The following is a 24,916-nucleotide window of genomic DNA, read 5'->3' on the forward strand; positions in this document are numbered from 1 at the left end:
CAATACCGTCCCAAAAAAAATATCTCGATGGTCATGAGCTAAAACTGATGACTGGTGGCCTCCCACAGACAAGCTACCCGTAAATTGTGTGCACCTTCCAGCAAAATCTCTCAAGATTTCAAACCAACCTGTTGTCAGATTTGAATAGCCCCGTCATCAACCTTTATCGATCTTGGCCCTGATGGCCGGCCACAACCAAAAATTAAAGTCTCTCAAATGTATTCGTTTAATTTTGATTTGCATTGGCCATGCCCCCACACCAAGCCGATAAGGCGAGAACGTCCCGTTGCTACCTTTTTGTTCTTTTCCACTTGCCTCCAAGGTGGCAGTGGCTGCGGCAAGGTGCATTCACTACATACCTACATACATCTTCCAATGGCTGAATTTGATTCGTTTTTATCAAACTGTTTGGCTTGCAAACTGTAGATGCACCGCCATGGCCAATATGAATGTTGGAAAAAGGCATAAAATCCGTGCGGCGTTGATGAGATAAGCAACGATAGACTCTTCAATGTCCAAAGGTGTTTGTCCAATGTTAACTGGCTGGTTGTAATTTGTTCACCTCTTTCATTTGGCAAAGAAACCGACAATTACAGTACTTGAAACGGGCACTTCATCAAATGGATTCCTCTTCTTCTCCTTCTCCTCTTTCGTTTTCTATTTGGTCTTCAAGAAAGAGTGCTTAACTGGCGTGCATGAGAAAATGCCGATCGTCGACTTTCGTGCGGTTGGAGCTCTTTTCGTTCGACTTGGAATATGCTTGGAACAACCTTAACAGCAAAGAAAGTGACTTCGTTTTTGGCGTGTCATTTCATTCTTTTTGCGGATTCCTAAATGTTATAGTGTGAATATGTGGTTGGTTGAGGGAAGAGCACATTTTTTGGCACGAAATTTCGTCCCGCACAGCTGTTCTAAAAAGTCACATGATTTGGTCCGTCCAAATGAAAAACGGAGCAAGTTATTGAAGCACAAGTATCGATTCCTTCCCCTGACTTGCCTTAAGTTTCAATAACATCATGGCCGGCCATATACAGTGGTGGTAGGAGTTTTTTTTCCTCGTCCAGATATTTCTCTTCAATCGAAATTTGGTTCAACAATTGGTGTAACAAAGCCGGCAAACGGTGCCAGACAAAGAGACCAGGGAAATAATGGCTCAACATCTGATGGAAGTTCAGCGTCTAGTCCATCCACAACAAAACCCGTGGTCTTGTCCGAATCTTGGTTCGAGTTTGAGGAAAAAACTTAGCCAATTTTGGGACTATTTCATTGATCAACTGATACAGTGATCCCGACCCAGCTCGAGGTAAAAATGGAATATTTATTATAGCCATTATCATTCATAGCATTACTCGTTACACCTTTGAATTTTCCCAAGCAATGCCCCCGGATTTTCATAGCTGTCTGGAGTGTATGATAATGGGGTCCAATGTAATCAACTAGGATGCCAACATAAAGAACGGGAATCTCTGTTCGCAGTGAAAACACATCATTTTAAATCTGTCACTTACTTACTCCTTACAGTTCAAAGGCAAACTCGCCAACATTTGGTCGTTCCGAGATAATTAAAATTACCATGCCCCAAGATGGATGCTTATTGAAAAAATAAGCAAAAACGCAAGCCTTTGCCAAGAGGCCATTTTAGTAGCCTAACCGTAACAACTGTAATTATTTAAACAAAACGTCTTTACTGGTGAAGGAGGGAGGAGGAAAAAGCAGGGAGGTTCATGTTCAAGAACCTGAAAAGGACATGCAACACCCAATCAAAGATCCTGTCGACAGATGCTCTATCTAACCTCGAAAACGATTTGATCCAGTGCCCTACTCTTCACAAGGCATCCAATCTCAACCGGGTACACTTCTTTCTGGTGTCTTTCTCACTCAGTTACAACATGGTTACTCAGCTGAGGAATCAAGGGCCTCGGGCGGATATTCTCACCCAAAAATCAAGCGGTTGAACTCACACCCTTATCGGCCATCTCAAGTTTCTCACATGAATCATGACAATGTCTCGAATGTGAGCTCGATAAGAAGACAAAAAAAGACTTTGGTGGAAGCGGCGGTGGTTGGGATGGCATCCTGGGTTTGTTTGGTACGTCGTCAGGTGCTTGATCATAACTAGACATTGACAATTAAGTGGACAGGTTGCAGATCACTGCTGACTAGACCGGCCGCAGCGGAGAACGAAAGATATTCGCTTAAATCCACAACCATCAAAGTTTTAATGCATTTATCTCCTGTTGCGATTTCAGTCTCTGGGCCAATCTAAATGGACGAGATGCGGCTTTTCTGGGGTTCGGCTATTTTTCGCGTGAACCAACATCATCTTTCTGGTTCAACACTGTGCTCAGGCACTGTTATTTATAATAGGTCTCTATGATCGGTTCGTTGAGGCCTTTTCAGGCATTCCGATTAGTTATATATTAATTTTGACTGAAGTTACTTGGTAAGCGTTTAGTAGGGTAATAGCATACGAAACTGGAATTTTCTTCCAATGCGTCGGAACATGTGAATCTGCATTTTAATTCATATGCCCTCCTGGCCCCAATGATTTTCGAAAGACGTTAATTGGCGCCATTCTTGGTGTGCCTGGCCTTTCATAAAACAAGCATCATGCACTTCATATATTCAGCAATAACCATGCAGTTACCGCATCTCAAAGTTTGATGGGCTTCACAGGCACCGCCTTGAAATTCTAAGACGCAAGTGTGTAACGCTTGTAACGCTTGCAAGGCTAGCAATGGGTTGCCGATGTTGGCAAACCTAACCCTGTATGTTATGAGAGATATCGGTCCAATTAGTAAGACTCACAGAGACCAGCAGGGAACTTGCTCACTTGCTTACTTGATCAGACTTGGGTTGCCAGAGGAAAAAGCCATCTTTTCATGACTGTGATCGCATTTCTCATCGGCTTTATAATTAATGATCAAATCCGAGTTTCACTACTTACATTGTACGTCTAGTAGTGCATGGAGGTAGAGGTAGGTGGCTGCCTCCTTCTTCCTGCAGACTGGATACATTCTTTGATTCCTAATCCGACGTTTCGTTCGTTCCCCCCATGCCCCCCTCATGCCAGAATCTCTTCAGATGGTTGGAAGCTTCAAGTATGGGTTGGATGACATTTAAAGAGCTCGGACCACATGGTCAGAGCGAAAGAAATTAGCTCAAATTGTGCCATAAGTTGGTTGGGAGAGAATTAGCCCTCTGTGGTGCTGAGGCTGTTGCTGCCGCTGCCCTTGTCTATGAGTTTGACTGGGAGGGGGGGTAACCCAAGCCGTCAAATTGAAATCAACCAACAGGCATTCACACATTTCAGCGCTCAAATTACGAACTTAGACACGCAGCAGGTTCGGATCTTTGGACTTGTCCAATCCAATGGCCAAGTCAATTTTCAAGGGCCTCTTCCTCGCGGTGTGACAATTGATAAGTGGGTCAACAATATCGCAAGCCCGGCAAAAAATGAAGAAAGAAAATGGCCTACCTGTGGATGAATGGGGGGGAGGCATTTAAATCCCTCAGACCAGCATTACTACCTACACACACTACTCACATTGGTCTCGTTTCTAGCACCTGTTGCGGGCGGATTTCTTGATTTCTTGGCCAACGAGAGATTGGAAGAAGGTGGAGCGAAGAAATCTCTGAATTTGAGGTAAAATTTGACAGAAGCACCAACATTGTTGCCTTCTACTTCTTTTGCCTCTGCTTCTGCTCTTCTCTCCCCCCCCCCCTCTTGCAGCCAAGAGCAAGCAACAGTTGGTCAGATAATTTCACAATACTAATTACAACTTGTCTTTGTGGTGAGTCTTCTATCATGGACGGATGAAAGAAGAAGCCAGGCCGCCAGGGTATTCCAATACCTACTCCGTACATACGTAGTACAAACAGTACACACAAGCAGACAAGTGCAATGCCGGCTAGAGATACAGAAAGCTATAGTCGAGCATGGTGGCCGAGCAACTAACATGGAAGCACGATTGGTCCATGGTGAGTTCACTTCTGTATGTACATGCATACCGAGACAGCGAATCCCTCGAGGACCATGAGAACTGGCCAGGGCAGATCGAGATACCTATCTTAATGTTCTGTTACCTTAATGAAAGCTCGAGTCACGCCGTAAGAATGAGGGGAGGACCCCTGAAGGACCAGCTTCCATTGCATTGATAACTCCATTATAGAGGATTTACTCACAATGATATCTGATTTGGGGCCAGCCTCGAGCGGGAATCAGTTTTGGCTGGGCTCCGGTATCTTCCATCTTCCGTCAATTAAGACACGATATACTCTCTTAATTGTTCCCCTCTCGCTCAGCCCGATTGGCTTTATGAGGAAGCTACCCTCCCGGCCCCTGACAACTCGACGGACGTAGTTTCCATGCATGTGGACAGATTTACCATCTTTTTAACCATAATTTCGAGAACGATTTTCAAACGATTTTTCCTCTAGTGGTGAGGTGCGTGATGAACTCGATCGAGCTTGATGTCTACATAGTACATAGTAGACTGGGGATTGCGCTTTCCTGAAAATAACAGTCCTCCTGTCTTGAATGGCGCTCATTGAGACCATGAAACCTACTTCATAATTGGATTGACAGTGTTACAGTGGAAGAGAAGCCCATTGGGTTTGCCAGACCAATTACCCTAACATAGCCAAATTCTTTTTTTCTTATAATTATAGGGGTCTAGAGTGTCCATGCTAAGGCTGAAAAGAAAGAAATCGACTGTTTCGAGTCACTAGCCAAAAGGAAGACAGCTTCAAAGGGCAATAAAAAAGGGGGGGGGGGATATTAAAATAACAGCATATGTTTACATTAGACAAGCCAAGGAAACGCGGCTTCCTTGAGATGAAGATGAGAGGGAAAACAATTATCAGATGTAAATGGTTCACGAAGAAGACGAATGAAGACGAGGAGAACCATTACCCCGAGTGTCCAGCCAACCAACCAGTCATTTTGGTGCCCCCGGACTACCTACTGAGAATTGAAGATAAATTTTCCTCGTTTCGGAATTTGGCAAATAATAAATAAATGTCAGAAGACGACCAAAGTGGGCCATATGTGGAATTGTGGATGAGTGTACGGACAGAAGAATGGATGGATGGAGGGATGGATGGATGGTTGGTCGACTGGTAATCCCTTCAAAGAAACAGGCCAACCGCTGACCAACTTGCTCGTAAACCGGAGATAGACTGAAGTCACCACGACTGGACTAAGCATGTCTGTGAGGACGGTGGGCTTGCTAGCTAAGCTAGCTGGCTCTTCTTCTTCTTCTACCAGTTCTTCAAGTTCTTCCTATCAAGTTTGATTATTGTTCTTTTTGTTCTCCTTTTTTGTCTCTTCCTTTCTCTCCTCATCTGATTCTTTCAAACCGAGCGAGAGGAAGCCAGTGTTCGTAATGAGGAAATAATCGAGTGAATCGGTCATTTTTGCCGAGATTTCTTTCTTTTAAAGTCACCATCTGACTGGAATTCGTTCGTCGAGAGCCTTCCTGGTCCTCGTCATTAAGAGCCACCACTAAGCAAGTAAGGTGAGGCCAAGCTCACCGACCATCCCATCTGATACGAGCAGTAGTACACAATCACGACGGCCTCAAGACCAACAACCAATTTGTATGGAGAGAGAGAAAGAGAGGTCATGACGATGATAATGGTGATGATAATGGAAGTCTCACCAAAAGGGAGAGAAAGAGAGAGAGAGAGGTGGTCATTATTTTGGCACTTTTTCCGCTCCCGTAATTGTCCGCCCGCAATTTGTGCTCTCCATGCTTGCTTGCTCGTAAGTAAGTAAGTAAGAAAGAAAGGAGGGAAGGAAGGAGTGAAGGCAGCAAGTAGCAAGCAACAAGACCGGGCAAATCGCAAACAAGAGGCGAAACTGCCGAGTCAACTGTAAACGAAAGCACTTTTAATCGCGGCATTCATCAATGTTGGTGTCACTCTGGTTTGGAATGGATTTGCTATGAGACTACACAGACACCCACATTTACCCAACAAACGAGGAACGGACAGACAAGGGAGCCGGAAAGGAGGACCCAGAATACACGGCGAACAAGCGGTATTTTTCTCTGTTGCTAGTCCATACACTAATCGAACCAACGAATGAACGAGTAGAGAGCGTCGTGGAGAAAATAAATGGCATCGCTTCAATCAATCTTTCTTTCCTTCTTTTCTTCCTTCCTTCCTTCAAATCAGACCCTGAACATCTCAATGTCGTTTTTGAGCAGCGAGACAATTACGAGTACGTGAGGTGATTTTTCCAATTCTTTAAACTGACTATGAGCTAACGTCAAAAATCATGGAGGTATCGTACAAGATATCGGACAGCCCACGCTGGAAGGCAAAGTAAACAAAACAATCAACAAGCACTTTTCTTCATGGCGTTGATATCAACTGACGCTCGCTCATCTTGCCTTGGTCATGGAACGGACCATCATTTCTTTGTGTGTCTCCTAGTTCGCATTGTCCAGGGCAAGGCAATTATTGGACTCCTAACTTTATTACACGCTTTTTTTTCCTTCGCCTTTTTTCTAAATGGTCTATAGAGGAACTGGCGGACCGACTAACAGCCTCAATAACCGAGGACTAATTACTTTCCCCTTGTCTGACTACAGCACTTTTTCTTCTTAATACGTGGCTTAAAAACCCAAGTGGCAACCAACCAAGCGTCGTTCATCCATCTATTCTTGCTCATTCCCTTCATGCAGCAATCCAAGATCGGGGTACCTAATTTTGGATCGGGAGAATCCGAGCAGACAGCGATGCCGTCCATGACGTGGTCGACGACCAATTGGGATGGTAGATTCATAAAAAGTAATTTGGAGCAATTATGCACGTATGTATGTACACCAAAGCTCTCTTTAAACGGGGAAGAATTCCAAGCTCAGCCACCACTGGACAGTCACGAACTTGGTGGACGAGAACCAGATCTGAGAGAGGATGTGGTGATGATGTGGTGGTCAAATTGGAGCAATTATTTTCTCGTGCAAAATTGAGTTTGGAAATTGATTGGAATGATTTCTCAAACAGCCATCATACAGCGACTCATTGACTCACGCCCTCTGGCAATACGTTTTTCCAATTTCAAGTCAGACCTAGGCTAAGTGTACAACAACCTGCTCGCTTTGGTATTATTTAGGACCTTTTGGGGTGATTATAACGTGTTGTTTGTCGGCTTTCCCTTGCCTGTGTCGACATCCGTTACGGCTTTATTCATCATCAATTTTTCCCTAAGTGGGGAATAATCACTTGATAGCTTTCCGTCGACCCAGAATGGATTTTCCCCGGGAAATGGAGAGCATCCTCAAGTCTGTGAATACGACCACAGACGTGCGAGACTGGTCGTTTCTTCCTTATGTAGCAATAGGTATTGAGTTAAGGGCGATAACTCCATAACAGAGCTGTCCACATTTGGCCAATGACAAGGGAAAAAAATTCTCCTCAAGATTCAAGACCAAGCAAGATCATTGTCGCTTGTTCTACTATTCGTTCATCTGTGGACCTGAATAAAAGCAATCAGGCAGATTAGCCCATCTCGTTCTCTCTCTCACATTCTAGAGCTATTCACCAATTTGTGCCTTCTCCTCCTTGGGCTTCCTTCGCCTTTTTCCCACTTCGTTCTACAGGGCCAGGATCGAGCCTTACTTTGTGGAGGAACAGGGGTTTGTTGAGCCCGAAAAAGTGCTACTCTTTCTCTCTTGGCTTCATCTTCTCCTTCTCTCCCATCCTCGTTAACGGCCATGGAGCTCGAGGAGCTCGATTTCGACGAGCTCCACTACATACATATTGTACGTATTGTGCGGATGGAGGGACGAGGTAGGCAGACGGAAAATGAAGGAGAGAGAAAAAGCCACATAAAAGACAGGGGGTCTGGTAGCAATAATATTTACAAAATTGAATCAAGAAATTTATAGACGCGCCCAGTCAATGGGAACATGAGAGGAAGATTGTCTGTCCTTTGGTTCGTTGCCCTGTTCTGTGCAATTTGAACGAACACACACCATTGGTTGCTCTAACCTCGTCCGTCTCACTCTGGATGGGTGAAAGGCCCAATCATGCATGTAATAACTTGCTTTTTTTTCAAGTGTCAAACTCAAGAAGAGTCCTATCACTTTGGAGCACACGCACAGTTTTCAAGACCACAAGTGGATGGAAGACAAAACTTTCAACGTGACCAGCTTGTAGAAATGCCATTTAGTCAAATCAGTGGCCACGAGAATAAATCAAGGTTCTTTTCCCAGATTCGTGAACGTTTTGTGACGATTTCAGACAGTTTTATGGGCAATTATTTATTAAAAGCGAGGATCTTAATTGCTTTGCTCACGACTTTCCAATCAAAGAGCGATCCCAGAACAGACCAAAACGAGCATAAATTTGTCTTGCCAAGTGATTTCTGCCATCTCATCTGGACGGCTACTAATACTTCTTCTACCACGAACACAACCACAACTCCGGTTGGTTCTGAAGGGATGGCTGAGATCATTATCATCATCGCCAAGATGATTATATCTCCATTATTGGCCTCTATTCAATCCAACAATAGGGTCTGGAACCTAAATCCTCCCAAATAAGGACCCGCTCGGAAAAGCTCACTTCCCAAAACAAGGCTCGCTCAATGAATGTCTAGGCACGTATGATACGTTTCCATAATGGCTTTCAGAGACAATTTCTCATGATTACCTCGCCACAATGTTCTTCAGCCATTTTGCACTTTAAAGATTGGAACTTGTGAGCCTCCAAGAACACCGACAAGAAGGAGAAGAAAGAAAAGAAGAAGAAAAAAAAAAGAGAGCAGCTCGTTTCATGAAATATTAATCTTATCGCGACACCAAGTAAGGGGTTCTCGCATTTCTTATCGCTTCACCCTCAGCGGTGAAATTGTCAATTTGTATTCGGGGACTCAATATCATTTCATTCCAAGGCAATATCGGGCACACTCCCGAGTTGCTTTGAAATCCCATCTTCCATACGGACGAACCCCACTAGTAAGGCAGAAACGGACTTGAAAGCAGCCTCGATATCATATTGTGTATGATTTTGGCTATGCCCTCCTTTGGAATGGAAATAGCCCCATTTTAGAGGAAATGAAAATATTTTCACAGCAAGAGACTTGTTTAGAGTAAAAGAAGGGTGTCTCTTCGTTCACTCTCGCTTGGACTTTTCTTCAGGGGAGGAGGATCAGAAGGATGAAAAAAAAAGGAAAGAACACGAGAGGAGCAGTGCATTAAAAAAGTCGCTTAGTTACGGAAAAACGAGTCCAAACATTTATAAACAAGGGCTTAAAACCTCTCCTATGCGGATCGATCGGACTGGGAAGAACAAGAAGGCAAATGATAGAGACATTCGAAATTGGAGCATTGCAAATTCCGTGTTCCCTCCCTGGGACTCGAGGATTAACCTTCACGCCCCACTGAGGAATCAAATAAACTTTGGAGGCTGGAAAGTCATTTGGCATCAAGATCAATATTGGACCGGCTCAATGACAGATTGCCCGATGTACCACAGCGCTAGCACTACTGTCTGACGTCCATGTGTGGATCGGAGATAGTATTAGTCAGCTCATTGAAAAAATCCAAGGGCCAAAATTCATTCATGACAGGTTCTAGGAATTCCCATCTTCAGCCTCACACCTGTACCCGTGGACATCTTAAGGCGATCTCCACCATGAATCACATCCCAATCGAGAATGTGTTTCGTTACATTCATTTTTCCATGGAATCCCGTTCGTAGCAGCTTCCAATTCCAAAACCTGCCCAAGCGTCACAGCCGCCAAAACAGGGCCTTTCGGCCTCGACGCGAGCATCTTCACGGCAATCTCAAGATGCGACGGAAACTCAATGAAAATACAAGCTTTGGTCTTACCTTCCGAGCAAAGACAAGGGCAGGAGATCAAGAGCAAGCCCTTGAAGAAGGCCACTACTGGTCAGCAACACCCTGGGACCTCTCAATTGATACATCAATGGCACAAGAGATTGTTGATTCACTGGACTGTGGTTCTCTTTCTTTCATTACAGTGTTCTTTTACTCATCGACTTCTGCTGGAACAGTCCCCCCAAGACACGCCAAGCAAAACTGTCGACTGTACGGTACGCTGTGTCCCTCTGGGCTAGCCAAGTTAAGCTCAAGCTCACGTCGCTCTGTTCCCTGCCATTTCGGCCAGGAGCGCTCTTCATCCCGGCCAAGATACATAAATACGCTTAGAAATTTCAATCGTATCTCGTCCTTTCTTTGATACTTGGACTATCTCTAATGCCTCTGTTGAGACGCCCAGAAAAAACCAAGTGAATGTTCACGTCGAATCCGGTTAAAAGTTTCTTTTACTTTATCATTGGTCAGGATGAGTCTTCTTCAAACATTTGATGGTTTTGTCGGTAACCCAAAGTTTGCGGAACATCCGAATTTTCCTATGAAACTGATGTGTACATCATAAAAATAAGTCCCTCTTCCCGGCCCTACCCCATCTTATAAGTAATGTTGCCTCTTTGGCTCTTTCAGGGATAGCCTACGCTCAATTATGCTGTTCTTCCTATCCACGGTTTTTGGAACTGGAACTTTGCGTCCCGGCTCGCCCCGTTGCCCTCGTCCCATGCAGATTGGTAAGATGATGATCTCATTCCAGATGGTCATAGACCAAGACAATCTTGCTTTCAGAGGGTTCAATAATTCTGAAAGCGCTGTTGACTTTCCAATCACAATTGCAATTCCACTAGTTTCCCGGCAGTGGCGCTGCAACCCCACAAATTGGGTCTCACGATGGACGACAATATTTTATGGGTTTAGGTAAAGTAAGTGACATTAGTCATTGCAACTCAAGATTGGCACAATCACGGTACGATCACTGAAGAAAAATTAAGTTTCGATAATTGTCCATTGGATGGGAGACATTTTCAACACTCTTCAGTTTTTGGCAGACAAGTTGACTTATGAAGATGGCCGTGCCACCTAACGGTTCGTTTATGAACTAGCAATAGGTGGCGTTGGGGAAGCTATATCACTGACACTGAAACGTAAATAAATAGGTGTCAAAACAATACGTCTACATGGATCAACAATTTCAGTCATAACTGCTTTTAATGATAGCCATGAAACTGAATGGGTCAAAATGACGTTCTCATTTGGATATCATTTTGATAACTTGCTCTTCTACGGGTTTGACGTAAATTCAGCGGCAGGTAATGATTGATCAAACCTCAACGTATCTATGTCTTGACGAGTTCTAAAAGATGGGGATGCTGGACATAAAATCTGGCAAACACTAATCTAATATTATTCCAACCAAATTTTCACTCTGAACCTTATTGGCTTTAAGGAATGGTGGCAGTTAGTGCCGGACTCTTCTGTCTGGCATTTATGAATGAGGGGATCAAATATTTGCGAATGGAAAGACACACCCAAACTAATTCGGACGATTATGACTCTGACTCTTCGAACGAATTCCGTCCACTACTCTCCTCAAACTACAACCGTGTCAGACAAGAGCGATTGCGCCGGCACCGCTATCATAACTCGATAGCGCTAAGATATATGGAGTGCGTAAACCAGAGAGGCAATCAACCCTTAATAGATCTTCTGTCATTCTTCTGGTCTCTCTTTCAGACATGCCGACAGGATATTTTTGAGTAGTATCTATTTCCTACAAACCGTTTTGACGTTTGCCACAATGTTGGCTGTGATGACCTTCTCGTTCTGGCTTTTTCTGGCCGCCATACTTGGAACAGGTGTAGGAACCCAAGTCTTCCAACAGAAAAAATTTAAACCAAAGATTTCACGTGCTTCTCTATCTGGCACGAACGAACTTCAAACTCGGGGCTCGGGACAATCTGGCTATGGATCCATTGGGTCTGATTCCGAAGACGACAGCATGCCAACGAATTCGTCCTTGGTTGATTCGACCTCTGGGCTCCAAGACAACCAAATTGTCGCTGTGGAAGTGCATCAACATAATGGATCTTATTCTATAGGGAGGGATTCAAATCAGATTCAAACTTGCCATCTTATGCCGAATTCATAAGTGTGATATTGTTGTACATTATCTCCAATACAGTCATCTATTCAAAAGAAGTCGTGATTTTTTTGTTGAAATCAACACCTTTTTTTCTTGAATATGAAAACCTCCTGTTTTGCCCAGTACCTAAGAAACTAGGAATTCAGAGGCTTTTCCTTATTTGATTTTTTTGCGCTCATTTTTGAGGGACTTTTTTGAGGGATTTGAGGGACAAGAGAAAAGAGCTTGAAAGTCTAAACATAATGGAGCCTGGTGTTAAATAAATACCATTGGAGTTTATATCGTGCAATATAAATTACAAGTGGAGAGCGGATTTATAAACGTTTATCTGAGAGCTAAATGTTGAATATCTATTTTCTGAATAAAGATTTATTTTTTTTGGTAAGGAACAATATTTTTTTTCGGCCATGTTGCAACCAAAATTACAAATCTTAAAAAGATAATTGACAAGAGTCAAAACATTGTTATGAATGTCATGGAATAAAATCGTAGGTATATTTAGCAACAAAAAAGTGCAAAAAATGCAAATCATTAATAGATCGCCTATGCAAAAAGCCAGAAATTATACGGAGAAACAATTCCGTGAGCACTTTTTTCTTAAAATGGCTGAAATTTACAAAAACAAATCAGCTGAACTTTAATTTCAACATATTTATGATTGGCAAGGAAGGAAGGAAGAGAGAAAAAGGTTCAACTTACATTACTTGCCTGATCTAGTTATTATACTTTAACAGTTAACGGTTGAGAATATGGAAAAATGAGATTTTTTTTAAGTACACTTTTGTCTGTATCTTCAAAGTTCCAGTTTATTATGATTTTTACACAACCCCAATTCTGTGCTTTAAACCCACGTAAGACAAATTTACACTATCTTACCTCTAACGATGCCAAGAAAGCTTTAGGTGCAAGACGTTTTGCAGCCTGTGATTTTGAAAACTTCATACAGCTGTGCAATAAAATACAAAAGGTCACAATTTTACCCCAAAACGTCCTCTTTTTCGACTCCTCCCTGTAAAGAAAAGAAAGGTGCGCACGAGGCTATCATTTAACAATGATACAAAATTAGTTGAATAGTAATAGAACTCAATTCATCTTCCTTGACGGCTGCAATTTCCTTAATATCCCATCCAAACACTAGTCAAAGCAACAATGGTGGGTGGTAAGAAGAGGCTTGAAACTGCAGCACTCTTGGCCAGTAACCATGACTGAAGTGCAAAGGAAAGTAGGAAAATACATACCTCCCCTTTCATGAAGCTTTAGTCAGGGTGAGTTACTGCTTTCGTCTAAGAAAAAGCTCGCTTTCGCTTCGATCTTGAACACGTTAAGCACCTAATCAAATTCAAGGCTGACATCCGGAAAGTGGCAAGAAATTGAGCCTCTAGGATACACCTCTTCGAACCAGGAAATCCATTAGCAATGAGATGGCAGTGGCCACGCTGTGCATGCTCCGAGACGTTCCACGTTCCAGCCTCGTGAGGACTAGCAAGACACCTTCAGGACATTGAGCATTTTTGGGACGCTACGGCCTCATCAAGAAATACGCAAAAGCTCTTTAAGAGAGGGTGACTAAATATGACACGAGAAACGACAGTTCACCTTGAGCAAGGGCACATTGAACCTCTGCTAATTGGGTTTGCTTTGGATCACATGTACATTCCATCAAATTGGTGTTATGGCCTTAATTCACGTTCACTCTTGCCATCTCAAGATTACAATCAAGGAGATATGAATCCAGCTTGATGACTAGAATGTCAGGCGGCTTTCGAATCGGCCAAAAATCGTCACCCACTCTGGTGTGTTCCTTGTTCCAAGTGTCGAGGGTCAGCCTCAAGGAAGTTTGCCACATCCGTGTAGTGTCCAAAATGGACATACTGGTGGCAAATCTCGACGATGGAGCTGGTTTCGTTGTAGTTCAAGTTGTCTTCAGGGCACCCAGTTGCCCCATTTGACATTTATTTTGTCCCACGAGGTGAATCATTCAAACTCTCCGTCCGGAGCCAGCTACCCAACCTTTGCAGTACGCGTTTCATTGCATCTTCGTAACTTCATGCCCACGTTTGTCTCAAAGAGTTCCTTTTGAGAAAGAATGGCCACTCATGCAACAAACGGCACCAATCATTGAGACTTTCCTCTTCCCGGACAATCTTGCCCAACAACACTGGATTTTACACATATCTATTTTTGTAAGCACCGCGTTCCACCACATTTGATCTTTTCACAATGAGTTTAAGGTAAGAACAAGTCATTTGCACGAACTTATTTGAATTTTCACGTTCGTACCAGCAAATTTTAAAAGTACGATACAATGCAACTTTAGATAGAGGGTCGGAAATTACTTAGATATCCAACAAGAAAGGGGTAAATTTGAATCAGTTTTGGTTTAGAACCAAGTCATAAAAAAAGACTTCCATATTTAGGCCAATGTATCGATCGCCATATGTTGACCAAATTATGTCGTATATTTCTACAAGGTGGCCAGAAATATCGGCATTAGGCTAATGCGGTATTTAATTAAGGACAAAGTTTGACGACCATGGCAAAACCAACCAACCAAATAAGAAGTTCGTTGAGTATCACTTGCTATGATCTCCTCTTGCGACCACCAAATCCTCCAAAAAAACGATCTCGATCCAACAAGCTAAGGTACCCTCACTCGCAATGACTGCCAATACTTTTCCTGCGCGGAGGCGACTTATGACAGCTTCGGGCAATTCGCTACTACTGTCTCTTGATTGAAATTTGGTTCCTAATATTGGATCGAGTCATTTTCAATGATAATGGAGGCATTGCCGTTTTTTCTGCCCACCCTGCAGTTCCCAATAAGAGCCCTTCCTTCAAAACGGAGTGAGGCCGGTTAGGGATCCTGGCGTTCATAATAACGACCTACTATCCTTGAGGAAAACTGCGCTTAAAATGTACTGCCAAAGAATGTACTCCTTCTCGGGACCAAATGGAAGTAGGTAGCAACCCAACTTGTGGCATCTCGACAACAAAAAAGGAGGCAAGAACAGGGTCAATGTACCCGTTGAACGGCTATCACATTTGTCTTTCAATTGCAATTTCAAAGTCCACTCGGGTCGGTTGTTAACATTTCCGCGATTTTGTACACAATTTCTTGGTAGGCAGACGCCATTATCCCAGCAGTGCTATTCAAGGCTCAGAGCTCTCGGATATTGCCCATCTACAACAAATCTGTTACTTAACATCCAAGAAACCCGTGCGCCAGCAATGAGAACATACACATTTCGTGCTCCGATACTGTAAAACCTGATATTATGTTGGTTGAATCCAAAGCTCAATTGGCCTTGGTGAGCACCAAGTAAGCAAATTAGGACACTTGCCCACTCAGAATCCATCTCCTAAAAGAGTGATCATTTGGGGTCGGGACAGTCAGTTAGTCCGTCAGTCAGTCAGTCAGTCGGTTTCTGGTGACACGCATTCTTGAGGAAGTCAGAGGGCAGATTCGAGTCGAATGGACACAATGGGCTAATATTCTCTCTCGTCCGTCTCGTCTCAAACCACGTGCAGAGACTCACCCAAGTACAAATAGTCGGGTCGTCCAACATTCAACGTATTTTGGGCAGCTGATCTATCTAGACAACTCTAGTTTTCATACAAAAATGTTCGCTTGGCTCAAATTTTTAAAATCATTCGTTTCGTACGATACGGCATAGACCACTGGAACCTATGGAATGGTCTATGGATACGGGCACAGAATCCCAACTAGTTGATGTAACGTAGCGCATGTAGCATTGTAGAGCGGAGGTACCAATATATATATGTAGATCTGGTGCTCCGAAGACATCGCTTGATCAAACGTTTCTATATTATTAACTGATTTTCTGTTGACAAACGTCCAGAGCGCTCCTCAAACGTCAAGTAATGTATATACACATGAACCACAAATTATTTCCAGGACTAAGGTTCTCCAGAACAGCCAGTGCAGTACCTTCGAAATCCAGTAGGTTTTCACTGGATCCAAAGGTCTATAATCGAAGAGGAAACAATTCTAGGATTTCTCACTTCCTGTTTGCCGGCTGCAAAATAGTATCCCTACAAGTGAAACAATCCTTGGCAATGAAAGCTCTCTCTGCACACTGAACAGATCAGAATAAGCTACGATGAGAGCACATGGCAAGCGGAAATGTAGATGAACACGTGCGTACTCTATTCTATAGAGCTCTACATTATTGTTTCGTCCTTCTCATTCCTCTGAAGCGGCTGCGTGCGTGCAGGTTGGCGCTCGCGTCGCCGACGATAACGAGCAGTACTACTTGTTTTTGAGGGAGAGCCATTTGGCACAAATCTACCCTTGCAATTCCCTACTTGGCTTCTGACCCTTCTGGGTGAAGCATTTGTGAAGTGCATTTCACGAAATCAAAATATCTGTGAACATGAGGTGAAATCTCAAGCAATAAGGCCACCAAGATAAGTTACAGAAGGTAAAGCGGTATTTCTTTCCGTGTTTTCCAGACTGTTTGACGATTTCAATAACTCGCACATCAAAGACATGTCCAAGAAACCTTCAACCATGGATAACGATGATGATAGCGAGCCCGAGGGTGTGATGCCCCGCCCGGATCTCTTATGGGAGGACACTCTGCTCCATGGAAGAACCCTCCAAGCCCTCAATCAAATGAGGAAGGACAAGCATTTCTGCGATGTCACTCTCCAGGTAAATAAAGGTCAATTTACATTAATGTCTCATGGATAATCTTTTTAAACCTATAACCTTATTCACCGAACGTAGACGGTTTTCACTGGGAGTGCCGAGTCAAATATGCTGCCTTGAAGACCGTTTGCACAAATGTTTCTTCATTATTCAATGACAAGTGTGCTCGTTTGTTTAGAAAGGTATCGAGGCCACCCAAGTAGATGATGACACATCAAGCATGAATACATATGATGAAACAAAAGAACAGGGTCAATAGGGCTTATCTGACTACCTGATAATCAAGGATCAATTCATTTGCAATTGATCATAAAATGCAAACAGCCCTACTGACAAATCTATGTAGCACTACGACTGCCCCAACCCGTTTAGGAGACCGAACCAGTTTTTTTTCTAGCCTATCTAAAATACGTTTTGGGTAACATAATGGCAAAATACACGTCGATTGTAACATTTGTATGATTATAGTAGACGCCTAAGATGTCTTAAGATGTGTTAAGTAAACATGACAAATTGACCCTTCTTTTCTCACTTTCAGATTGACAAGCAGGATTTCCCGGCCCACCGTGCTGTTTTGGCCGCAGCCAGCCCGTACCTGTTGGAGTTGTTCACTTCTCGGAGCGACAGACCTACCAGAAAAGAGGAGGAAGGCGTTACTGGAGTGATCTATGAACTCAACGGAGGCTTCAATAAGGAAGCCCTGGAAATCTTAATTGAATACGCTTATACAGCCAGGTACACTGAATTCACACTCTTCTTTACGACACATCGTCGGACAACTGCCTTTATTTGCCTACAAAAGCTGCAAAAACCGTCCAGCGGTACTGGAGTAGCGCGTAATATTACAATGACATACCCTTGAGAGTAACCACTGTTTTTCTTGACACTAGTTTTCTGGGTCCAAAACTTGATACTCATTTAGTGGTATCGAGACTCTGCTACGATAAGTAGTTTGTTCGATCCTGTTGTATGAGTTTTAGGATTAAGTTTTGGAATTTGAAAAGACAGCGAACATACGTCAGTAGAGGCACAAATAGGCATTTTTCTCGACAACGACGGCATGTCCCTTTTCAGTTAAGACTTTGAACTAACTTTGAAAACAACTGACGTTCAGCTCAGACTGCAGTCTACGAATTTGAAATTTGACCGATGACATGTGTCTCTCCATGGTATCGTTCATCGAGACCCGAAAAACAACTTTTTTTCAATTACACCACGTCAATGTCAATCACGAGTTTCAATGTTTCAGGCTCACCGTACCGGCCCGCAGCATTAGGACCGTGTTCCTGGCTGCAATCAGACTTCGGATGGAACGCGCTTCTCATGAATGTGCAAAATTCCTGGCTGACCATATTAATGTAGAGACATGCTTGGAACTACGGAATATGCCTGGGATAACCAAGCTCACAGATCTCGTCAACAAAGTGGATTCGTATATCCAGAGCAACTTCGGATCGATCCAGGAGAGCCGGGGAATGATGGCATTGCCCCGTATTTGCATCGAGGTCCTACACAACACCAAAGTGGATATTGAGGCCGCTAAATCCGAGCCCTTGTGCCAATTAGCCCTCGATTGGATTCATATTCAATGGCTGGAAGATGAAAAACTGACCTTGGATTCCATGACTACGAAGCGACACTTGCTATATGTTGGCCGTGAAAACAAACTTGAGGATTGCAAGGGAATCGAGGAAGGATCGCCAAATGACTCGGAAATCATCCAAGATTATAAAAAGACCAATCAGAAACAGCTTCCTCGGCAAATGAAAAAGGTCAGTGAGCTTCCTATTCATTCTTCCATGTTCTAGGACTGATGCTCGTTAAAAGTCGATAAATACTCCACCACTTTATTAAAAGCGATATTAGCCATCCGCAGATTAGCGGCAGTCTTCAATCCTGTCTGATATCTCTAGATTCGAAGACATTCGTCCATGAAGCCTGCTAAGCCACGAGAACTCCTCTACTCTCGTCACATAAACCAAGACGAAGAAAAAACCGGGGATGTCATTGAAGAATGGAAAATGATTGCTTGTAGCAATCTGGACGATAAGACTATCCTTGGTCTTGTGACCGTGGATGGGCTCTTGGCCGTGGTTTCAATCATACAACGCCTGTATAGGCCAACCACTCCAGACATGACCCAACCTATTTTGACTGCTGCGGCAGGTCTCACCTTAGCTTTGGCCAACGGCTCGCGAAAAAATTCCAAGGGTACTTCACCTACCATGTCCAGACCACCATCCGAGGAATCCGACCTCTACGATCCCTTGCCCAATATGGCGTCGCCTCGTTGTGCCGTGGGGACTTGCCAGCTCGATGGAAAACTCATTGTTTGCGGTAAGCGCCCGACACAGTCCTAAATATTACTGGTTAGCCATTGACCCTTGGTTCCAAGGGATACAAGGCAGTGTTGCCAATATTACGAACCTTCATTCGACCCGAATGCATTTTTGATTTATTAGGGGTGAGAGAGGAGGGGTCAGGGAAATGTTGATATTTTTGTCATTTCTAATGAGAAGTGGCAATTGATTGATTGTTTGATATTGACGATTTTCAGGAGGCTACGACCGTGGCGAGTGTTTGAACAATGTCGACGCTTTTTCTTTGGAATCGAATTCGTGGAGCGCAATGCCTCGCATGTCGAGCAAACGCGGTCGATTTGATACGGCAGTTTTGAATGGGGTCATCTATGCTGTCGCAGGGAGTAACGGCCATTCCGAGCAACATACCGCCGAAAAATTCAATCCGGAAACGGGCAAATGGACAAGCATAGTGAACCTCCCGTTTCCAGTTGCCAACATTGGTGAGTTTTCAATACAAGCAGAGAGGTATCATTAATGAACTCATATAGTCTTGTCTTAACAACTGAAGAGCGTCGTATTGATGTCTCATGATGTTTAAGAGCTTTGGCTATAGGAGGTTAATTATATGTCAGATTGTATCCATATTCGCCCTAATAGACTGGCCGACATATCGGCCCCCTCATCAAAAAAAGATTAATAGTCATTTTTGATCAATCTTGTTGATAGAAAGAGGGTAATTCATTGAAGGGCAAGGAAGTAATGCATAGTAGCCCAGTTTTCCTTACAATGTCGCTCTTTAGTTTAAAAACGGTGTTATATGGAGTATGGAATGAGATGTGGCATCCAAAATCGAGGTGAATGGAAACTGGACACACTTATGAAAAATCGTGGTCATTAATGCCTGTCTTTCCGTTCTTTCTCCTTTCAGCGAGCAGTTTTTCTGTGGTTTCGCCATAGACTGCATTCCCATGAATCTGTGGTAGATAAGATACCACGGCTTAAGTAACTGATTTGTAGTTACAGGTATCCCTGACGTGGCTGGTGGATTACTTTAAGATAATCTAGTGCTCTCTTTTAGATTAACCCACCCGCCATAATCTAAGGTAAGCCGGATGATGCAAGACGAAAGTATTTGCGAGATCAAGAACCTTCCTGTGACGGTGTATTCTCATTCCATGCTCCAGAGTTTCAATCATCCTGTTAGCTAAGAGCTCCAGATTGGATCACCACCTCATCCTTTGATTCCATTTTTCAGGACTCTGCAGCTTGAACGGTTCCATCTATTGCATCGGAGGAACCTACGGTCAATCAGGCAGCAAGAATTGCTTCAAACTGGCCGCAGATGAATCCAAATGGGAAAGAATTGCTCCCCTGCAATTAGGTACAAAGCAAAAACATTTTTCTAGGACACCTGTTCCCTAACTCGGTCTTGATCTTAATAACTCTTGTTATACCGATATTTTCTAGGTCGATCCCAAGCTGGAGTAGCCTCTTTCCAAGGCAAGATTTGGGTTGTAGGAGGTTGCGATGCCTGGAATCCAGTTGCTTCCGTGGAAGTCTATGATCCGGATAGCAACTCATGGAAACTTGGTCCACCCATGACCACACCCAGGAGAGGATGTGGAATTATCAACAAAAATGGCCTCTTATACGTCATTGGTGGCTCAGATGGAACCAAATCTCTCTGCACGGTCGAGATTTATGATCCTCGGATGAATTTGTGGACTTCCGGTCCAAATATGACATCTTGTCGGGCTAATGTATCTGCCAATTTGGTGGATGATCGTATCTGGGCCGTTGGAGGATTCAGTGGAAAAAACTTTTTGAGCACGATTGAGTATTTGGATCCGGTTCGAGATGAATGGACCACTTACATCGCAAGAAATCCCACACCCAAAGCCTCTCGTGGATCGCCATTTACTGTAGAACAGGTGGCCGAGGATGATCTTACACCCGTTAATCTAGAGGAAAGTCGATCTTTCCAAACCGTCCTTGGTCAAGCTAAGATCATGAACAACGTAGAACCATCAGAAAAACGCGTTACCATCGCGGAAGATCCTCCCGAAAGCAATGGTGGGGAAGAAGAGAATGTGTGTCCTCAATGACCTGTTATGCAAACTGAAGCCTCGTTGAAGTTCCTTCCTTTGAAGTGAAAAAATGGATCTGAGCAAGAAAACATCATCTGGAGAAAGTTCTTCAACCCATAAGTTCTTCAACAATGCCGGAATTATTTATTAAAAAGACGAAAAAGAAGAGGATGAAGAATAAAGTATTGTGTATAATTGTACCACCCACATTCACCGAGAGGGAAAAAGAGTTTCCACGTTTTCACCCAAAACTACACTCAATCAAGTTTTGTTTTTTTTTATACATAAAAAGGAATATTTTAAAAGTAAGCAATATGTGTTCCCTGGTTCAATGTTGAAGACACCCCAATGTTCGAAAGGGAGAATCGCTCCAAGATATTAATTCAAAAATAACCATCTCCTCAATCACTCTGTACGCCACATCGGCAAAAATACCACCGTCAAATCGGTCATGGCACACCAGAGTGAAATGTATCATTTCACATTACGATGTATGATCTGTATGAATATATTTTTATGAAAGCTGCAGGTGTTAGTTTATTATAATAGTGCAGTTTTCCCAGATATTCGAGACGTTATTTCAGGTACCTTCAGACATAGCAGCTTGGTCAATCATGTGATGGGATATCATGTTTGAATGTGGCCCCGCGGGTTGAACCACGGATTTCTAGGGACTGCGAAAGGAAGCAAAATTTGCTTACCTACTAAACCGTTCACTTTATTCCAAATAGACACATCATACGACCACAGGGTCTTGCTGAATAGATGAAATTGGCCAAATTTGGGCTCACCACAATGCTAAACAACAATGATATGTTCAAAGTTATGTTGTAAACAATACATGAAATTCGAATTTTCGGCCTGCTATTGGTCAGCTTTTGGCAACATAACTTTGAAATGAACCACTTCACAAGTAAATGATATAACAATTACCTGCCTTTATTTGAGGAGATCTACGTTTCTTCTTTCATTACTTTAGTTCGAAAAGTTGCTCAGAGTTGCCATGACCCAGAGCAGCTGATTTGTAGGGGAGCTCGTTCAAAATCCGTATTTCTAGAAGTTCTTGGTTGAAACACTAGAAGTCCGTGGTTGAACCCTCAACACTTATGAACAAATTCTTGCTTTAAAAGCGTTGCCCAGTAGACCGCTCGGTTACTCTAGCTCCTGGTGGTTAAGGGTCGTATACACTTTTAGAATTGATTCTTTTGATTATGGGACTTTGTTAAATCATTTTTGAAGCGAATTTCTTCTGTATTGATTATCAGTAGAGGTCGGACTTAAAATTGGTTTGCTCATAGGGTAACAATTTGAGAGGGATTTACATAACTGGTTTTCTTCTTTTGCTAGTTCAGACCATCCACAATGAGGAAAATCAATTACTCATTTGTAACCTTCTTTGATTTCTACTCAGCGTGCAAATCACTTTCAAAGCCGATCTCTAATTATTAGCTTCCCTACCTCAAATGTTGTTGCTTCACCAAAATGCTTTCAAGACATTTATGGCATTTGCAGTGGGGAAAGTGTAAGGAACATCAATTTCCTTATGTATAGATTTAATTGTTGTTCGAAGGAAATTAAATTGGCCATTTGAAAGTTTGTCACGATTAAATCAAATTGTGATATTTTGTCAAATGCTTAGGTTACATAAATGGAATTTGCATGAGGAGACAAATTAAGATTGATGATGATTATGGTGGAAAATTGTGCCAAATCTTTATGTTTGGTTTCAATCACAAACTGTTTTGAGCGTCCTTTTAAACATATTTTATGCACCACGAGCAATTGAAAAATGGCATTTTGAGCGCAATGTAGTCCTTCATGACCTCATTAGTATTTAGTTTAGCCAAACAATGGATGGATTGGAAACCATCGAGCCAGAAAATGACTTGGTCCTTTCATCAACAAATTTGCTGAAAGTGTCGGGGAATCTACATCCGTACGGTATAAGTGATCACGCTCCGGTTATTGTGCCACTTTATCCACGCAAAAACCAAGAAGACAGTAAAACAATCACTCGTAGATCATACAAAAAAATTATCAGGCTCAATTGATTGAAAATCTGGGATCATACCCTTGGGAAAGCCTCAGTCAGACTGATGATAAAGACAAAATGGTCCAGGCCATGGATTATTTCATTGAAATGTCTTTAAATCCCTTTGGCGGACAGAAAACGATGAAAATTCGCCCCAACTACCTACATGATTTTTCAAACGAACTGCCGCGTATGATTTTATGGAAGCGACCACCCTGACAAAAAACTAGACGTGATGGCCCTCAACGGACATTGTATGGCATGGTTAGAATCTCATCTAGCAGGAATATCAAAAAGAGTGATGGTAGACGATGGAATATCGGACGCCGAACGGTCGGATTATGGTGCCCCACAGGGAAGTGCTCTGTCGCCTTTCCCATATTTGATTTATGCAATAGACTTGCCATGGTGGATAAAGGCGACAACTGCCTCTTATGAGGATAACACAACGGCATCAGCATCAAGAAAACATATTCTATTGAAGTCAGCGACACTTTTAATTTCGAAACGGACTCATACATACAGCTTTTAAGTGAGATTCATATGAAACATCCTGAATCATGATAGTAAAATCATTACCATCATAATCTAAGTCAAGTGTAAACAGATAACTTACGTCATAGAAACAGTACAATATATCTTCAGGTACCTATCAATGCCAACCAAAACATACGTTCTTTAAAAAGAGATGGTGAAAAAAAACACTCTAGAAATGGAGAAATGTGAAATATAGTTTTTTCATTCTTCAGTTTTGTCGGGAAAAATGATATGTAGCAAATTTGATTTGGAGTGGGAGGGAGACGTGGCGTGACGTTTCCTACAATGAGAGAAGTCCCCACCTCGATTCTCCTCCCCGACCTTTCTCAAGGAAACTTTTGACGTTAACCACAGTCAGTGACGGAGAACCAGTCTGATACGGACTCTGACACTGCCTATCGGAAATGTGTACGGACGATGTGATGGCTGGCTTCGCTGACCGGGCGAGGTTCACCCCTCCAACCCTAACACACTATAAACAAAAAAAAAATGTGTTTCTTCTAAATTTTGCCAAAACATGACAAAATCATCGGTTTTATGGTTATCTTATAATTGCAATTTGGGCAAAAGTTTTTTGTCTCAAAATGACCAAAATTGTTCAAAATTTGATTTATCCTACAAAAACCATCTTTCCAACCCCTAGTCATTCCTGCGGTGGATAGTCCCAACCGAAGTAAAACAAGAGCAATCCTGGGCATTTTTCAAAAACCAACTTAAGATAATTATCGAAACCCTGCCAGAAAAATGTTGCCTTTTAGGATTCCTTCCATGCTTAATCTTGAAAGTGTAAATGAGCTTAATTTCTTACAATACTTATGTATTTATATTCGCCAAATGGATATGAGAGTCTTCTAATATTTTGAGGTTCTCAACCGTAAATGATAGGCCAACAAAACTCATTAGTGTCATCAATACATCTTTTCGGGGATTAGATAACGGATACTGGGAATGCCATCTCCAATCGTATCAAAAGCTCTTTTAGCTAAACTGTCATCTCAAAGTAATCCTCATCATTTTCATCATGTCTGTAAGAGGAATGAATATCAGGAATTTGCCTTTGTAGGTAATAGGTTGTTGCAAAGCTAGAGACCATGCTCTCACTTTGTTACAAGTTGTTTTTTCATAAAGGGTTGCTATGATTTAAATCAAAAAAATATATTGAAAAAAATAACACTTGAAGCACCACAAAAAGAATATCCGTTTGCCAAAGAAGCGGAATTTTCTTTGTCCTGTCAAGTATGGTCTGATAGGGTTGACCGCTAATTGTCATGGCTAAGAGAATTATGTTTCTTTGTT

At 42.6% G+C, this 24,916-nt stretch overlaps 3 protein-coding genes across 8 annotated transcripts in view; 2 read left to right on the top strand and 1 right to left on the bottom strand.

Annotated features, from left to right (window-relative positions):
- The window catches only part of LOC131887948 (protein daughterless-like), a 26,542-nt gene extending 7,547 nt beyond the window's left edge, over window positions 1-18,995 (bottom strand). Inside the window, exon 1 of one of the 2 annotated variants that reach the window (XM_059236687.1) lies at window positions 18,886-18,995. The gene's annotated coding sequence lies outside the window, so the exon portion shown is untranslated. Of the gene's footprint in view, window positions 1-9,846; window positions 10,071-18,885 lie in introns of those variants that run through there. The other variant, XM_059236685.1, reaches the window with a different exon arrangement.
- LOC131887955 (uncharacterized) lies at window positions 10,164-12,374 on the top strand. 4 transcript variants are annotated; one of them, XM_059236701.1, is made up of 4 exons: window positions 10,164-10,287; window positions 10,480-10,580; window positions 11,294-11,513; window positions 11,581-12,374. In XM_059236701.1, the coding sequence occupies exons 2-4, from the start codon at window positions 10,499-10,501 to the stop codon at window positions 11,993-11,995; spliced, it is 717 nt and encodes a 238-aa protein (XP_059092684.1). In that variant the 5' UTR covers window positions 10,164-10,287; window positions 10,480-10,498; the 3' UTR covers window positions 11,996-12,374. The 4 variants fall into 4 exon arrangements, with proteins under 4 accessions (XP_059092684.1, XP_059092686.1, XP_059092683.1 ...); XM_059236703.1 differs by having other exon boundaries at window positions 10,202-10,355; XM_059236700.1 differs by having other exon boundaries at window positions 10,219-10,265.
- On the top strand, window positions 13,768-21,577 carry LOC131887946 (influenza virus NS1A-binding protein homolog). 2 transcript variants are annotated; one of them, XM_059236683.1, is made up of 8 exons: window positions 13,768-14,220; window positions 16,463-16,664; window positions 17,200-17,396; window positions 17,911-18,433; window positions 18,575-18,998; window positions 19,219-19,464; window positions 20,220-20,345; window positions 20,432-21,577. In XM_059236683.1, the coding sequence occupies exons 1-8, from the start codon at window positions 14,210-14,212 to the stop codon at window positions 21,067-21,069; spliced, it is 2,367 nt and encodes a 788-aa protein (XP_059092666.1). In that variant the 5' UTR covers window positions 13,768-14,209; the 3' UTR covers window positions 21,070-21,577. The 2 variants fall into 2 exon arrangements, with proteins under 2 accessions (XP_059092666.1, XP_059092667.1); XM_059236684.1 differs by lacking the exon at window positions 13,768-14,220 and adding an exon at window positions 16,229-16,388.
- The last annotated feature ends 3,339 nt before the right edge of the window (window positions 21,578-24,916 follow it).

This window comes from Tigriopus californicus, chromosome 10 (assembly GCF_007210705.1).
Source record: "Tigriopus californicus strain San Diego chromosome 10, Tcal_SD_v2.1, whole genome shotgun sequence".
NCBI classification, from domain to species: domain Eukaryota; kingdom Metazoa; phylum Arthropoda; class Copepoda; order Harpacticoida; family Harpacticidae; genus Tigriopus; species Tigriopus californicus.